The 17,427-nt window shown below is 53.1% G+C and overlaps 2 protein-coding genes across 2 annotated transcripts; both read right to left on the reverse strand.

Annotated features, from left to right (window-relative positions):
• Nucleotides 1-1,785: 1,785 nt before the first annotated feature.
• CPC2 (cathepsin CPC2) lies at nt 1,786-11,889 on the reverse strand. The gene is made up of 10 exons (XM_002371578.2): nt 10,360-11,889; nt 8,966-9,283; nt 8,434-8,655; nt 6,999-7,267; nt 6,142-6,236; nt 5,528-5,591; nt 4,969-5,088; nt 3,672-3,921; nt 2,969-3,054; nt 1,786-2,731 (listed from the first exon to the last, which is right to left on the reverse strand). The coding sequence occupies exons 1-10, from the start codon at nt 10,655-10,657 to the stop codon at nt 2,192-2,194; spliced, it is 2,262 nt and encodes a 753-aa protein (XP_002371619.1). The 5' UTR covers nt 10,658-11,889; the 3' UTR covers nt 1,786-2,191.
• On the reverse strand, nt 11,009-17,235 carry TGME49_276120 (histone lysine methyltransferase, SET, putative). Its single transcript, XM_018781747.1, has 3 exons — nt 16,104-17,235; nt 13,564-15,231; nt 11,009-13,321 (listed from the first exon to the last, which is right to left on the reverse strand). Exons 1-3 carry the CDS (start codon nt 16,663-16,665, stop codon nt 13,212-13,214), a joined length of 2,340 nt encoding a protein of 779 aa, XP_018638243.1. The 5' UTR covers nt 16,666-17,235; the 3' UTR covers nt 11,009-13,211.
• Between the last annotated feature and the right edge of the window lie 192 nt (nt 17,236-17,427).

Consider the following 17,427-nt stretch of genomic DNA (forward strand, 5'->3'; position numbering starts at 1 on the left):
ATGTCTTGTAAAACGAAGAGTTTCATCGGAAACACATAGAGAACATAGATCTGCTTTCTTATTCAGCGGGAAACTCGGGTGTGCAGCCTTGCGAAAATCCGGATACAAAGGCCCGATGTGAACTGACACACGCGGCAGACCCTCGAAACGGAGCACATCTTTGTTTCTTCGCACTCGTCGAGGCAGATACAGACTGTTTTGGATCGCGGACAATATGTGGGGAGTACGCGGAAAGAGCTACACATCTGCGCAACGCGAGGACTGGGTGATTTGCTTTTCCTTCGCTGGACAGTTCGTAGCTCGCGTGCTGAGCCTTCACAGTTTACGGGACGAACACTAACTCCTTTCCTCCTCTCTCCTTGCAAAGCGGCAAGTCAGACCGCATTGTTTCGAAGACTTCTCGAAGCACTGTAGTGAAGTCCCCGAACCTTCCTTCGGGCAAGCCGCCCCCTGGAGAGGTGTGGACAGCGAAACCTGCTACGCTTTAGCATCCTGCGAAACAAAAACTCTTTCACGCCGCTTTTGCGTTCGAAATGCATTTCTTACGGACTCCTCTTGGTGGTAACACGAACAGTCTTTGAAGTGGGTGATCGTTCTCGCAAAATCTAGGATACTACTGGTGACTGCAACTCTCTACGTCGCCTGAAATCGCGGTATCCGATTCCTCTGAACGTGGCTTCTTTGATGAGAACCAGAGAACCATCTTTTGTTAACGGCTGCTGTATTCCACTTCTCCTAGCTGTTGTGGAACGTGATTTACACTCTTTCACTGTCCTGTTCCTGGCCGAAATGAACGAAAGTCTGTAGAGTTAAGCCTCAGCCCCACGAATTTCGCGCCTTGTTCGCTGTGGCGGTTTTCACCGAACTCGTCAGTGTACGTTCTTCCAGAGCATGAGCAGAGCGACGCAAGGGCTCTCCATCCAGTCTATTCTTCAACTTTGTACAGACTGTGTGGTGGGAGCATGTCGCTTGCCTTGCCCTCGGGAGTCGTTCCCAAGCAGCGGAATCGTGTTGATTAGAGGAGCTCCCCGCTCTGCAGAAAAGAAGCAGGCGCCTTTCTGCGACCCTTGAACTAAGGACAGACTTGTCGAGGCGCATGGACGCGGGGACAAGTGGAAACGATCAAGAATGTCGCTAGAGGCCACCTGGCGAGTTCCGAGTTCTCAAGACAGGCTCGGTGGTGCGGCCGTTCGCAAGAGAGGCACTGTTTCGGTGGGGAGTGAGATCGGAGCAGAACATGCATTTGCACACTGGAGGGGAAGTCCATGTTTTCGTCACTCAGGAGCCATGACTAGTTAGCGTAGACGCAGAACCATCCAGGAGAAAGGCACCGCAAGATAGTGCCGAATTCACCATACCGGATTCCGCTTGCGGAACTGTACTCTGCATCTAAAGTTGATGGAGGGTTGACACCCAGGAACACTGGAATCTGGTTCGCTAACCAAGTATTTCCAACTTGGTTTTCCTCCTTTGCGAGACCCGCGTGGCCGCGCTAGTCCTTCTGCACACGCGTCAGTTTTTCCTGTGTCTCTGCGTAGTTTTTGCAGGACATGCTACAGTAGACCCGGTCAATCGTAGGCGGTGGCCACAGTGAGGATGCCTCAACGTTCTCACTGTCTCATGTCGATCTACACTCTGTTACCGAGGATCAACTTAGACACAAGAGACTCTAGGATTTTTTCTTTGCGCCAACTTGTCAGCTGAAAGGTTGAAAGTCCCTGTTTACAGCTCTACTGGTACATCGATGGTGGGAGCACATCGTGAAGGACATCTGTTGCGTTTTTTCCGGAGGTCAGAGCCGTCATTTTCAGCCTTTATGCGCATCGAACGGAAAACAGCAGAAATGTAACAGTTGCCGGGAGACAGGAAAGCTTCAACCCGGAAATCGCTCACTGTCATTGGAGTTTGGCCGTAACAAAATGGTCTCCGGACGTCGCTAGATGCGACACAAAACAATTTCAAGAAAAACAACCTCAAACGCGTTTCACGCACGCGTCTGAATCCTACTGAGCCGTCCAACCGCTTTTGCTTGGATTTACCATTCAAACGTTTTTTTTCACGGGGGACGAAGTCGAAACACGGCCGCAAGTTGCGAACCGGTGACTCAGAAATCCTTTTGCTTCTGCGAACGTTCGCCCGGACACAGCTGGCGTTTTTCGCTCCACCTAAAGAGTCGATTGAAAGCCTTTTTTCATTCACCCGTTCTCTTTTCTTCCAACACTTCGCCGTGACGCTGGATAGGCCGGAAAAGAGTCGTTTGTTTTGTTGTCGACTCCACATCACCTTTCTCCATATCCCCGTCTTCGTCATCGTCACTCCCCGACGAAGACTCTGCGTCTGCGTCTGCAGACTCCGACATGTCTGCACTTTCATTCGTCGCCGCGTCTCTTGGGTTTCCACTTTCGGAACCCGACGCGCTTCCGCGGAAAACGGGACTCACAGATTCGACCAGCGTCTCCCCCCTTTCGCTGTCTTTGGAAGCGTTCGAACTTCCCTGTGAATCGAGAGACCTTGCGAGCAAGGGTGGAATGTGTTCCCCCCCGCGAAAAAGCGAAACTTCCCCGACAACAGCGACGCGCTCGATTGCCATTTCGTTGACACCTCGCAGCACTCGTGCGTAGCCGCCTTCTCCCCATTTCGTTCCCCATGAATTCCGAACTTTCCAGTACGGCAGCCACGAATCTCCGTGCTTCGCCCAGCCCCAGCCGGAAATAACCACGGCATGGTCGACCTAAACATCCAGAAACATGCGACCCACACACACACTCTCGCCCGGTGGAAAGGATCGGCTCTTTCAGAAGCCGCCGAAACATGGATAAAACGCTCGCAACGCTGCACCACATGCCCCCGCGAACCGTAAACGATGAAATGCGTAGATCACCATGCACAACGCCCCCCCCCATCTCCACAGTGAACTGCAGCAAATGCCGCACATTCGCAACTTCTGTTAGGCTTGCCAACAACTTACCTTCTCCCAGACCCAGTTGTCCCCCTGCTCGACGAGGCTGTTGTACGCAGCTCTGAAAACGCCCTTCTTGTAGACAGTGAAAGCAACTGAGGAAGCAGAACACACTCGTCACAGAAAACGCCGGGATGAGAGCTCGGCGGGAACAGCGTCGCCAACCTAACACTACGGGAGATTAAGTTCCACTACGTTCCAACGCTGGCTACACTTGAAAGATGAAGACACACCACGGGCGCGAGGAGAACGTGACTTGCCGCTCCGTTCAGAGACACCGAACGAGCTGGCAACACACGAAAATTCACCGTCAGAGGTGAACAGTCGTGAGCTTGAGCAGCCACACAAGTGAAGGATCTGAAGAGTAGGCCGCCAGCAACAGAAACTTAACTTCCGGGGCTCTGGAGACACTCGAAACGCAGTCGTAAAGACCTCCTTTTCCAAGGCGTAACAGGGAGTCGAATGCCGCATTTCGAGATTGATCTAGCTGACGGTGACAAGGACTCAAGATACCCTCATTTTCTACTTGAGGAAGACCTTACAGCTGTCCCTAGCATTCCAGGCGAAACGCTTCTAAGTTGTCAACTGAAGGACCTGCCGTTCTTGCTCGGAGGGCGAGGACGAGTCTTCAGTGACTCCTCATATGAGCTCGTGACGGTGCTTCCCCAAAACAGGAACGAACTGAAAAACGCATCTGCCAGCACCAACTTACTCGTAGGTTCGATGGATGCTGCCATCGGACCATGCTCCCAGAGCGTTCGCAGCATGTCGTCCTCCGAACACCCTCCGTAAACGCCTCCGACATAGTGCCAAGAAGTCACTTTGACAGATAAATTGCAGGAATCCGGCAGAGAAGCTCGAGCTGGAGGTGCCTGGCAGCCGAACGCTGAGGTCCCGAGCTGGCCGCCAAGGTCGAAACAAGTCTGCAAGTTCGGCGAAAGTGAACCTTTGTGCTTGTCAGCCTGCGCCAGAAACGCATGTACGCGAGAACACTGCGGAAATCGACAGCTAGGCAACTTTCGGCGCGCAAGAGATGCACTTGGTGGAGTGTGGTAGACAGTGAGCAACTGCCAGTAAAAAGCGAGTCGAAACGACAACTGTATGCGCGAATTCTATATCCCTGCAGGATTCTGAAGACGACTTGAACGAAAAAAGCGACATGGACGGTTCGAGCGCCTTACGCGTAGCAAAAGGAGTTCCATCGGTAAACGCGCTGGACATCTCACTTCAAAGTGTCTCACAGGAAGTCTAGCTTCAGTCTTCTTATCTACGGGGTTCTGAATGCCAAGAGACAGACCGCTTACACGGAATCAGGTAACTTTACCCTGTGTCTCTCGTTTGTCAACAAAGTCGGGAGCTGCAGCTGTCATGAAGGGTGAGAAACGAAATCCCCCAAGCGCAGCAACTTAATCTTCTTTGTTGGTACGCTAAGCATAGAAAACTGCGACCTCGTTACCGATACTACTTCGTTGACACAAATACGAAACGAATACACGACCCCCGCCCACAGGTGTTTGGCGATCCCCGTTTCGGCACCGCGTCCTACGCTCAACAATGCCGTTCAGACATTGAGTCAGGTTTTCTGCAAGTCCAGAACGCTGAGGCTTCAAAGCCAACGTTAAATGTGGAAACGCCATTCGTCTTTTACGGTTTAACCAAGAAACATTCAAGTTTGCTTCAACAAATTGCTAATGGTTCCGAGCTTGTCTCCCTGTTTCGCTGCGTAGCTACGTGATCGTGTCGAGGATTCTACAGCGACCCTGGATCGGCCGTACAGAGACGCTTCCCAGCGAAGGTGACTTCAGTTATTTGACTACCACGGAAATGCCGTTAGTCGAGTGTGAACGCGAGCGCTGCTCCATTTCTGGAGCTTGACCGAATCTCACGCCTCTGGACTAAATATCTGTGGAAAGCTCTTTGCGTCTAAGGGTCCTGAGAAAAGTCGTATCGGCGAGAGCGAAACAAAGGACTGCGTTTCGTCCAGATACCCACTGTCTTAAACGTCTCACCATGGCGTGGTATTCGCTGACGCAGTCTTCTGTACGGAAGCCATGTTCCTGCCCGAACTTCAGCGCCAGGAATACGTAGCCGCCGCCGCACCCTTGGTTGTACACGTTGCAGCTTGTTCCCTGGAGGTGAAGGGAGTGACAAGAGTTTTCATGAAAACCTGAAACGCCCTGGTCGCCACTGAGACGCGGAGACCCAGCCGCCCAAGACAAATCTCTGGCGGTTCGGCATGTTGTCCTGTTGGACTCTTTACAGGTCGCGGGGCGTCTGGCCTTTTGCGGTCACACGAACGACAGAAAGGATTTCCTGGGTGTGAAACTCACAGGGCTCGGCGACCGCAAGAACAAGACATTTCGCCGAAAAGCCTTCTGCGCGGCGCGGACATGTCGCGTTTCTTTTCTCGCACGAATCAAAGTGGCAGCTGCGAGTCTTTTCAGTGTACGCACTTTCGACTTTTCTAGACAAAGCCAAACGCCTATGCAGGGAAAGCAGCTGACACGAGACCTAGAAATGACAAAGCAAGTCTGCTCCACAGAACGACCGACTGGCCCTCGCCGTTACCTGGAAAGCGCTGACGTTGACCTTGCCGAAAACGTCGTCGTTCGCTGCGTATCGAATCCAGAGTCTGCCGGCCACAAGAGAAGAGAAAAAACAGCTGACTCTGGAGACTCTCACCTCACCCACTGTGACATCTGGCTTTTTTCCACGAGCAGCAGCTGTGGCAGAAAGAAAACTGAGACGCAACGTGGATCCAGTCGCAGAGAGTGGGGGCTCTACTTCCTGTGGGTCGACTTCGACTTCGATCTGCGAACTGGTGAACTGCCAGGCAGGTAACGGAAACTCGAATCGCGGACATCCACTCAGCAGAACGGGAAAGGACATCAATTTTCACAAACCCTAGCTCTGAGTTGGAGAAAAAAAAGCAGAGCAGCAACTTTCAAGAGAGATGAAAGAGACGACTGGGCCTCCCGCCACCTCAACACACCAGCTCGCGTAGCTGGAGAAAAATGCGAATTCTCGACTCTCTTTCTTTCCTGCTCCACTCCACAAATTTGCAAAGGCTCCCTCTGCAGCTCCTTGACTCTACGGAGGATTGTTTCTGGAAGCGAGTTCTTTGACAAGTCTACAGCGGAGAAGAAATCTGTTGTCCCGACCATGCAGGCCACAGGCCTTACCTTGAAGTGAGGACAGTTCCAGTTGCGATCGCGTAGCAAGAACCACAGCCTCCTTGATTCGGGGCATCTGGAATAACTGACTGTCGCCGTCCGATCTGCATGCATGGCAAACACAAAGCCTTTTCCCCTCTGTGGTCCTCGAAAGCGTCGTCTACGGGAGTCCCCTGTTCTCGCTCCTTGCTACTCCGGAAAGACACCGAACTCCCTCAACAAAGTCTCCAAGTCCAGATATCCTGGCCCTCGTGGTTGATGTCTTGCCAAGACAACGGCAGCGAAAAAGAGACGCATGGTACCCTCAGAAAGAAGAGCTTCCTCGTCGGTGTGTCGGATCTTTTCACACCCGAGTGCGAGCCTATATTCGGTGGGTATTTCAAGGACAGGTCCTTGTGGCGATCACCCCGACGAGCACATGAAGACTTGGATCCAGAAAAAAATCGAGATCTGTTGGAGATGCCGATCAAGGTCGTCTACAGTCTCTGTAGGAAGACCAGCCCAACGAATCCCTGAGCTTCCCCTATACGGCGCTGTTTCCCTGTCTATCTTTGTCACACCTAGCGCCGGCACACAGATCACAGAAGCGCCAGCTCGGAGTGGAGACTCCCCAGAGAAAGGCGATTTACATAAACGGAGAGGCGAGGAGAACTTCGATCCGGAAGAGAAACAACACTCGAAAGCCGCTCGAAACCGCCACCTGAACCGAAAGGCGATGTTTTCTTGGCTGCGGGCAGAGAAGTTCCCAAAGCCAGACACGGACCTTTTTGACAGATGGACAGCTCCTTTTCTCTCTGTTCTCTGTGCGAGGCTCACGGCACTCGGCACCCGCTCTACGGTCTCGGAGTTTCAGCGTCTGTGCGTACCCTGAGAGCGACATGGTCTTCGTTAGCCCAGTCGAAGTCGCGAACGGTTCGCCAGGGCGGATCGGATCCTGCAGGACTTCCAAAAGGCTTTATCCCAGCGAGCAAATGAAGGGGAGGTCTGACACTGAGTGTCAAGTGCGTCGACTCTATGTTTTGCCTGGAAATCAACAGAGGCTGGTGTCCTGCATGCGCCCAGACCTCCTCCATTGTGCGCAGCTTTCTCCCTCGAATTTCGACATACTCCTCGTCCAAAGGCTCCCATGGGGCATCTGAGACAAATCGCAAGATCCCACAAACAAAAACCAGTGGAAGTCTCGAAGCTTGGCATGCGCTTCCGGAACTCGAAAACAGACACGACGCGTCCTCGACTCGCTGTCCGTGCAGTGGCATCTTTTCCGAATTTCTCCACCCCACACTCTTCCACGCGAGACAAAACGCCTTTGCTCAAACGCCTGAACTCGCATTGACGAGACTCGCAGCCACAGAAGCCACAGACGGCACGCCTGCAAATGTACGCAGAGACACACTGAAGGGTCACTGTTTTTCCGACTGATCGACACACAACATGAGATCTTTCAGAGTGCAAAGAAGTCAATTCGAGAAGTTTGCGCGGCCGTGGGGGCGGCTCGACTCTCTGTTGCATGCGAACGACGGAGAGGGAACGATTCGTCAAAGCGTCTCGCTTTTCTTCGGAAAGGGAGAAAGCCGCGAGAGGCAGGGGCCTCAGACTCTCTCAGATCCATCGCCATTCCTCGTTTTCGATGAAAAGCTGGAGACCGTTCCGATCTTCTCCTCATCTTCGGCGAACGACTTAGCCAGCGTCGATCCCCTCCTCCAGCACCCGTGGTAAAGAGGAAAGAAGAATTTTCATGTGTCTCCTTCAGAGTTCGGAGCCGCGCGCTGCGCTTGAATCGCGTGATGACAGACCTTGGAGACTTGACTCGAGAGTGAAGTTCGCAGTCAAGTCTCCCCAGTGAACACTCGCATCCTTCCCTCCTTACAACTGGTGACGAACCGTACACGACGCTGACCATGTGAGGATTTGCTTTGTCTCGCTTCGCTTCTTTTCGCTGGCAAACAGACTTTAAGACTTGGAGATCTAGAAAGAAGCCACGAGGTCGACTGTAGTCTGTCCCTCCCCGTAAACAGCTTGCGTCGGAAGTCGTTTCCGTCACGAACGACACAGTTCAAGGCGAGGAGAATGCTGGCTTCTTTATCTCTTTTCGGCAGAAATGAAGACGCGCGTCAGACGCACGGGCAGAGAGGCCAAGCAAAAAAAAAAAGAGGACAAGTTCAGACGGAGACACCAAGTGACAGCTGCAGATGTGGATGGACGGAGATTCGCAGGGCCATCCCCCGACAGAGGAAGCTACACGGAAAAGGACTTTTTTCGTCGTTTTTCGAGGACAACTACGACGCACGCTTTGGAACGCACCCGCGGCGAGATTCTTCCTCACGACAGCAGCAACCGTTCGGACGTCAGGCGGACGAGAAGTAGGCCACAGAGGGACTTCCAGAGGGGTGCGGCGTTCCTTGGGGACTTCGTTGGTCGGAACGGAAAGGTCTTCGCCTACTTTTCTTCCCCACCAACAGCCTCGTTTGACCGACTTCAGCAACGCGTCAGCAGCAGTATCGGGGGCAATGGGCTCCGGGATGTCTGCAGAGAAAAAGTCGTGAAGTTGAGAGTCGAAACACATTCAGCAGACGAATGCAAAGGCGTTCTCGACCGACGTCAACGCTGACCGAGTTCTCAAGTCTTCTTTGCGAGTGCACTGCTGCTGGAATGCCCTCTTGCTTTCGATGGGGCACTGTTGCCATCCATCCACCTCTAGCTGGAGCAGGAAGAGCAGCAGGCCGGGAGTGCAGCGACCTGTCTCTATGCCTGCAGCAGCCTCTGTGCGTCCTTGGACCTATGCGACCACTGGGGGCTCTGCTTCTGTCTGCTCGTGCGTTTCGGCCTTCCTCACCGTAGACCGGCGGAGCTTTCTCGACGTCTTGGAGAGACAGGTTTGGGGCAGCAGGGCGTTCCCACCAGCCGACCAAAGTCGTGTGACAGTAGCTCCAGGCGCGGTTCTGACCGTCCGGAGCCAGTTGGTATTTGAAGAAAGCAAAGAAACGCCTGTTTTGCGGAGTCGAAACCTCGAAGTGAAGGCCCTCGTCGTACACTAGAGTCCAGAGACCGGAGGAGCCGTCCTCAAATTCGATACGGAAATCCGGAAACAGAGTGAAGCGCGAGGTCCGCAGCGCGTGGAAACTCGCCGAAACATTGGGAGGCGTCATCGGACCTGATGGAGGGAGAGACCCAGAAGGAAACGACATCGCGGACATCAGTGAGTCAGGTGGTGAGCCTGGACATGTGAAGAAGTCTCGCACCCCGGTACGAAGCCCCACAGTCCGAGACTTCATGCGGTACAAAACGCTCGTCAGCGTAGACAGTTGAAGGCTCCGGGCATGCAGTACCACGTACGTGGAAACAGCTCGACGCTCTCTCACACACAGTATGAAAAGAGCGTTCTTGGTTCCTCTTTGCTTAACAGTGAGTGAACTCTCCAGCTTCCAATAAAAGACGGACGCTCGATTCTAGATCAGTAGGCATTTCAAGACAGTCAACCTAAGACGAATCGCCTGGGTCGAACACTCGAGTTTATTTGGAAGAACGCATGCAAAAACGCGTATAGATCCCTGGCCCAGAGCCGTGTGAAGCGCTTGACTCTCGAACCTAAGACTGGAAACGTCTGACGGGGCTGGAAACCGAATCACCGATCTAGGATCCCCCCCCTGTATCCTGCGTAACAGAGACTCCACATGAAACCACGGGAGTCAGCGTCTGAATATTCTGCATGCAAATAGCGAGAGAATGCTGGAAGTCCACGAAACTCCACTTTGACTCAGCATTCGCGTTTTAGCAAGACTTTTATGGACATAAAGAAAAACGAATTCAGCGAGGAAAGATGCCCAGGAAGCTCTCGAGTGTACAAGCTGTAGAGAGACGACTTCTCGCCTCCACTTGCCTCACGTGCGTCTGCAAAAGCGACGCGACACCGCAGTTCAAACTGAGTTTCGAAGGTCTACCCCAAAAGCCATGCGACGTCTAACCAGTTGATTAAACGGCTCATGCGACAGACCAATGCATCCTGAACGAATGCCCTCCTCAAACGGCCAGATACATATATATATATATATATATATCCATTCCTATCTGTATAGTTATATAGATTTATACATGTAGATATTGATGTATATTTACAGAGCTCCGAAAACGTCTACTTTTTGTCACGGACTGCGCGTCTGCATGGAGTGATGCACCAAGTTTGGTCTGCGACATCGTGAGCGAGGAAACGCGCCTCTCCTAAGGTCCTACCATGTGCGTCAACTCTGTCTGGGATGCCGTATCCGCAGTACGGATCGTGCAGTCGGGCCGCGTCAGTCGTCAGGTTTCCTTCTTCTTGGCAGGGGAGCCAGAGACCTTCTTGAATCTCCCATTCTCCTAAGACATGTTTCACGAGACAGTGGGCAGGCAAGTCCCCGTTCGCCGGTTCTGCTTCGTTCACCCAGAACAAGACGAGTACGCGGCAGAGAAAGAGGACCGCTGCCGGCGTCAGCCGTCGTCTGCAGCAGCCATCAGAAAGACGGCCGCGAGGCTCCACAGCCGCCGACATCGGAAATGCTTGTGCCGGATATCTCGTCACAGAGGGTCGAGAGTCGGCCTCTCCCCAAATGTCACCTTCGGAGCGTCAACAGAAAATCCTCACCCACCATTTGCCTTCGAAGGAAAGGAGGAAGCGAGTTCGCCAACACAACGAATTCTCCCGGATTTCTCTGAAGAAGAAACTGCAACTGTTCGTCAGAACGAAAACTCCCTCTCAGAGCTCTCTCTGCCTCTACATATATCTATATCTATATGGATATATGTATATAGTATGTATATATACTGTTTATATACATGTATATATATATATATATATTGTTTATAAATGCTGTTTACATAAATGTTATTTATTTATGACTGCGTCAATATTAACCGGAAGCAGGAGGAGTAGATTTACAAAGACGACTTCGATTCCCTGGACCTTGCTTGTTGACTTGACGGATTGTCGTGGGGTGAAACAGGTCACGAGACGGATTTTTAAAGGAAAGAAACCGTGAGGATATCAAAAACATCTCGTTGGTCCAGTTGCGAAACGCAGGGCTTGTTCAACAGAGTGTCTGTCGACCTCAAGTGCATTTTACATCAGCTTTTTTTTCAGCTCCGCTGGAAACTCGAGCTGTTTCTCTTGACCCTCTTGATATCCCCGGCCACAAGACAGCGCATGCGCGAGATCTGGGGTTCTCGCCGAGCTTCCACTCCGTTGAAACCTCGCTTTTACCGCATCCATCGAGAGCTCCGCGGGGCCCGGTCAACGGCATATTTGCCGGTTGAACTCGACAGGGTACTCGAGGGAAAAACGACGGCAAAAATCCAGAAAAAGAGACAGACAAATGAACACTGGCGCCTGCGCTCGCAGCCGGTTCGCTGTGCGGGGGCAGGAATTCGCGGGGTATTTCCACGAGTTCCAGGTGTGGCTGTCGAGCGACTTCTTCACTAAATCCGACAAGACAAGAAACTCAGTGAACTGAGAGAGGAACGCGGCGTTCCGGAAACGCAAAACTGTGGAAGAATGCGCCGACACAACGCTAGAACTCACCCCGTTCTTCCTGGCTAGTTCCTCGGAAGCGGGCTGCGTCTCAGGGAGGCTAGCTCAAGAAGACATGGAACACCCAGTGCAGCTTTGACTGGAACAACCGACGTTTCTGACGACTTTTGCGGTGCTTGTCTTTCTCTTTCTTGGAAGAAAATGCAGACACGAGAGCGGGGTGCTCGCTCCTAACGCGAGGGGCCGAGATGCGAGAAACGCGTTTTCGCGACAGGCCAGGCAACTTGCGTTTCCCCGCAGGTCGGGAGTCGTCGATTGCACCTGAAAAAGAACGGAGCGGTGCTTCCAACTCTTCCGGTCAACAAGAAGGCAGCTCGTGTAAGATGCAGGCGGCGCATTCGGGAGAAAACATGGCGAGACCCGTCTACTGTCGGGCACCCAGTTGAGGAGCTGTGCTGCAGAAGTGAGCTGGCGGAGGGGGGAGGGAGGGAGGGGAAGGGGGAAAAAGCCATCGGGCGTCCGGCGAAAGACGCGTTTCTCGCATTTCGTTGTTGAAACGAGGAGCAGAAAACTTCCGCAGCGCTTCTCTGCCGTTGTCATGGACGGGGCAAAGGTGTACGCATGCGCGTTCCACGTCTGAACTCGAGACGAGGACTGACATCACCGCAAAAGGTGGGGGGTGTGAGAGCAGCCTTCGCGTCGTTTTCAGAGAACTGTGTTCGTTTTTACCGCTACTTCGCCCTACTGCAGTCATCGAGGTGCATATGCGTGCGAAGAAACTTCTCGGACTCTCGATAGAAGCGCCCCTCCTCGCGCGCAGAGCAGTCTGTTCGCTACGTTTGGACGTGGACGGCTGTCGCCGCGTTTCCTATGCAGAGTTCGCCGCGAATTCGACACTCCCGCGGTCGACATGAATGCGGACCCCGCCCGATACAGACTCACTTCCCGATACTCGTAGAAAGTCCTTTTCAACGACTTGCTCCACCAGCAGAAAACCAAGTCGTCCAGACAAGAAAACCAGAGACTTCCACTCATAAGCCACGCGCTGCTTATGCACTCACGTAGACGTCTCTCTCTATACATATATGCATATGTATTTATATATAAATATATATCTATATATATACATATATAAACACATATATATATATATATATATATATATATATATATGCTTGTATGTGTGCAGATGGGTATGTGTAGGTCTCTCGACACTCGCCCAAAGGCGTTGCAGTTTATTGATTTAGGCAGGTGGACCTATTTCTGCTGGACACTGGAACGTCAGCACAGACAGTTGCGTATGTGTGGAGTCGATCAAGTGTCTCTGAGGTCGTTTAGAGCTCTGGAGCAGTGCGAAAGAACTTGTTCGGCATCGCGCGTTCGCATGTCGCTGCCTCCAAACAGGGCGAAGTAGACTCCACAAGCGCGTCGAAGACACTCGTAGCTCTGCAAGAGAACTTTCTCCCTTGCTGTGAGCACCTCTGAGTGGAGGTCTGTTCTTTTCTCCGCGTCCGGCGCCTCCCCCGCGTCCGGTTTCTCGCCCTCCTGCCAGGTCTGCCAGGCTTTGCTTGCTTCTGCTTCATTCCCCTCTCCCAGAAAAAGAAGGAGGCGGCCAGCAGCTTGCAGCTCGTGGGCGACTTCGGGGGAGGCTTCGCCGTGAACGGCGGCCGCCGCCTCCACTTGGTGTTCCTGCATGAGCAGCACCCACGGTACATACACTGCGGGCTCTCCTAGAAAGCGCGACAGCAGCCGCGCGCGCAGAGTCGACAGAAGGAGGTTTCCTGGATGCAGATGGGGAACGGCCACCATGTACTCAGACAGAAAGCGCTGCAGACGCGACTGGGTGTCTCGAGAACTCGCGTCTGCGAACTCGAGCTGCTCCACGAGTCGCGGCAGGCGCCGCAGACTCTGCCGAACCGCGTCATGCTCACTTTTCGTCAGTTCCCCGTCACAGACACAGCAGACGGCGCGCGTCGGTTCCATCTGTCGTGACAGATCCACGACGTTTCCCAGGCGCCGACCTCCGGGATCTCCTTGGTAGCAACGGACAGGCAGTCGCAGGCGAATCTGCTTTGCCCACGACTCTTTGTGTTCCCTGTCCATGTCTGAGACAGACTGCATGCTGTCGCTTGCGTCTGCGCGCTGGAAACTGCGTTTTTCGCGCTGAGCGGTTCCACCCAATCCTCGCCACCTCAGTCGCCTTTCGTCTTCCAGGGCCAAGAGTGCGTCGGCTTTTGGAGTGAAGCACAGGGCGCGACAGGCGTCCGAACTGCAGAACAAAACGTTCGCGAGTTGCAAGTCGAACGCCCTGCTCAGGGAAAAGCGACGAGCCGCGGACTCCCCTCGCTCCCCTCGCTCCCTTTGCGTCTCCCCCCCGCTTGTTGGTTTGGGGCCTCCTTCCGAGAAGCCTGTCGCGTCCTCTGAGGTGTCTCGCCTCTCGAGCTTCGACGCGTTTTTCGCTTGCCCATTTTCTCGCGGTTCGCCCCCGCAGTGGCTGGCGTCCGCCAGCTCCCCGGGAGGCCTCGAAGCTGCGGCGTCCGGCCTGGGCGCGTCTCTTGAGGCAGGCAGACAGCCGCAACAGAGATGGCAGCAGCAGAGGAATCCGTACCCTTTCAGCAGATGTTTTCTCCGTTCTGTGGAGCGGCTGAAAGCCACACGAGGTACGTACGAAATGCAGATTTCTTCGTTTTCTCGGATGTCTCGAGTCGCCACAAAGCGAATCGCTAGCGGCAAGTGCGAGCGGCCGCCAAAGACCGCTCTCGCGTTGTACGCGCAGCTGTGGTTCATGCAGTTGATCGGGAAAGGGTACAGCCCCTGAGCACAGACGCTGTCCGTGAAGCAGCAAGGGCAGGATCCGCTCTGTGGAGAGTTGCAGCTGTCGAGGAAAAAAGCTCGAGGATCTGTCTGACTGTTCGGTGACGCTGCGTACGAGTCTCCTTCTGAGCTCGCTCCGTCGACACGTGTGGAAGCATCCCTCCGAGCGGCGCCGACGCCCGACTCGCGAGCTTCTCCCGACAGGATGGACAGCATGTTTCGCGACAATTTCAACAGCAGGTTTGTCAACTGCTCGACAGAGAACTCCTGTTCAATGCGTTGAGCGAAACGCGCTAAGCTCGACTGCTCCATGCGAGCCGAAGGCGCCGTGTCTGAGTCGGCGGGAGACGCGCCGGCCGCCACCGCCTTTTTCAGCGTCAAGAGAAAGAGAGAAACAAACGAACGCGCGGCGATGTACTCCTCCTTCTCTGTTGCTTCGCGAACCGTCGCCAGGGACTCACCGTGGTCTCCTCGAAAACAGGAACACCGAACGCCTGGTTCTCCTCCCTCACCTCGACTGGAGTCGTCTCCGCTCACAGAGAGAGAGTCGAAGGGCTCGCATGGGCATCTGTCGACCTCGCGCGGCGCTTGCCCCTGAGCTTCCTCTCCGTCTCCAGAGACCGTCGATGGGATCCCCTCGCAGTCAGTAGAGTCTCGCCCAGGCTCAAGAGGAGAAAGAGGACTTCTCGACGCGAACGCCGAGAGGTCGATTCGCCGAAGCAGACACTTGAGCAGCAGCCGCTGCACAGCTGTCGGGAACAAGCCCCCAGAGGCGCGAAAAATCTCTGAAGTACAGACAGGAGCACAGACATGCAAACCTGAGAGAAACGCGACTGACGCTGCGTCGCAGCTTGTCGGCGAAGACAGAGAAGCGCCCTACCTTGACACTGTGTGCTCGGAAGAATCGAAACGGACGAAACAGAGAAGAAGACACACACGGGGGCAGAGGAGAAAGAACATGAACGGAAGGGAGGGCGCACACGGTGTGAAAGCAGAGACAAAACGGATTTAGAGAAGAATCGAGCCAGAAAAACTCCAGGAAAACGCCGTTGACAGACTTCCACAAAAAGAAAGAAATACACAGAAGTCCTTGTGCGAACCGGCGTGTCTCGAGACGTAGGCTTGAAAAAAAATGATAAAACGCGTCTCAGACCACAACAAATCGCTACCTGCTCTCTACGCAACTCCTTCACAGTCTTCGATGAAAGAAGGGGACTCCGCGCTCATCCATGTACACCGAGTTACATGCAGAACATTTCCTTCTGTACACTAAACACAGCAGTTCATAAACACAGACACACACATACACATTACATATACATATATATACACACATATATACATGTATGCATGCATAGGTATATGCACAAATACAATATATATGTATACGTATATATGCCTATATATGCCTATATATGCCTATATATGCCTATACATGCATATATATATATGCATATATATGCATATATATATATATATATATATATACATAGAAATAAGTGAATATGTACATAAATCTGGTTGAAGGTGTTCCCCCTTGACACAGACATGCACACTGGACGTAAGACTCTCGAAAGGCTGGGGAGCGAAAGGGAGGCGCGAGCGGACAAACGCCGACTGCAGCGGCTCTGTCTTCGTCTTATATTCGAAGACTTACCCCCGAAGAGTTCGCATTCTTTCTTGTGTTCCGCCCAGGCTTGTCGTTGACAGCGAGGAGAACAGTAAAAGGTGCAGCGACACCTGGAGCATCTCAGGACTTTGCCGCTTCTGTTTTCGAAGTCACCTCGTCTCGCTGAGGTCGACAGAGTCACATGGTTCACTGGAGTGAGGCAGAACGCGCAAGCAGTTGGGCGACTTGCTGAGTGCTTGCCGGTACGGATTTTTCCAGAAAACTCAAAGTCCTTCTCGGCCTCCTTCAGTCCCTGCTCGGAAACTCTCGCTTCTGCCTCTCTCTCTCCTTCAGCAATTCGCAAAGATGATGAAGAAGAGGAAGAAGAGGAAGAAGAAGATGAAGAAGAGGGAGGAGATGATGAAGAAGAAGGAGAGGAGTGACGAAGCGGTTGATGGATTGCACAGCAGGGGTCGGCGACAGGAACAAAGACGAGAGGTTCGATGGCAGATAGAATCTCCATCCCCGAACGAATGTAGGTCTTCGCGAAAAGGCCTCTTCCTTTCCAGCGACCTGCGTGCCGCACATCTACGAGACTGTGCAGTGGCATCGCGCGCAGACGAGTGAAGAGAACGCGCGCAGACGAGTGAAGAGGACGCGAGCAGACGAGTGAAGAGAACGCGCGCAGACGAGTGAAGAGCCCACAAAAGAGCCGCGAAGCGCTCGAGACTGGAGCGACAGCGACGCAAGTCGCCTCGCGAAGCGAAAACGGAACGAACTTCCTCGACCTCTTCTCGCGGGGCGATCCACGGAGTGAGGGCAATGCAGAAGAAGAGGAGGAGAGCGTGAGGGAACAGGGGAGAGAGAGCCAAGAGGAGAAGAAAGCGAAGAAGAAAGCAAGAAGAAGGAGACAGAGAAGAAAACGCAGAAGGAAGGGAACGAGGAGGCGAAGGAGAGGAGACTGAGAAGGAGGAGTGGAGAGATACAGAAAAAACAAACAGCGGCTTGGAACGAGAACTGCGTTCGCCAAGGAAACGGATTTCTTCGTCGAGGAAAACCTTGTTTTTCGCACTCTGTGCACATTTCGAAATGACGAAGAATACCACGCGTTTTCTCCTCTGTTTTCTCTGTTCAAAGTCTTTCTTTCTTCGCATCCCAAATCGCCTGCTTTCTTCACTTGCTCTTTTCTTTTCGCTGCATCGTGTGTCTCGACACACGGACGCCCAGTCTTACTTCTGCTTGCGCAAATTTTTTTTCTGTCGAGAGCCGAACAGCGGAGAGAGGCTCCGGCCACTCATCTTCGGCGGAAGAATCAGACGCATCTCCTCTTTATTTTTTTATTTTATATTTTATATTTTTTAGCATTTTTACT

The sequence above is a fragment of the Toxoplasma gondii genome, chromosome III (assembly GCF_000006565.2).
Source record: "Toxoplasma gondii ME49 chromosome III, whole genome shotgun sequence".
Lineage (NCBI taxonomy): Eukaryota > Apicomplexa > Conoidasida > Eucoccidiorida > Sarcocystidae > Toxoplasma > Toxoplasma gondii.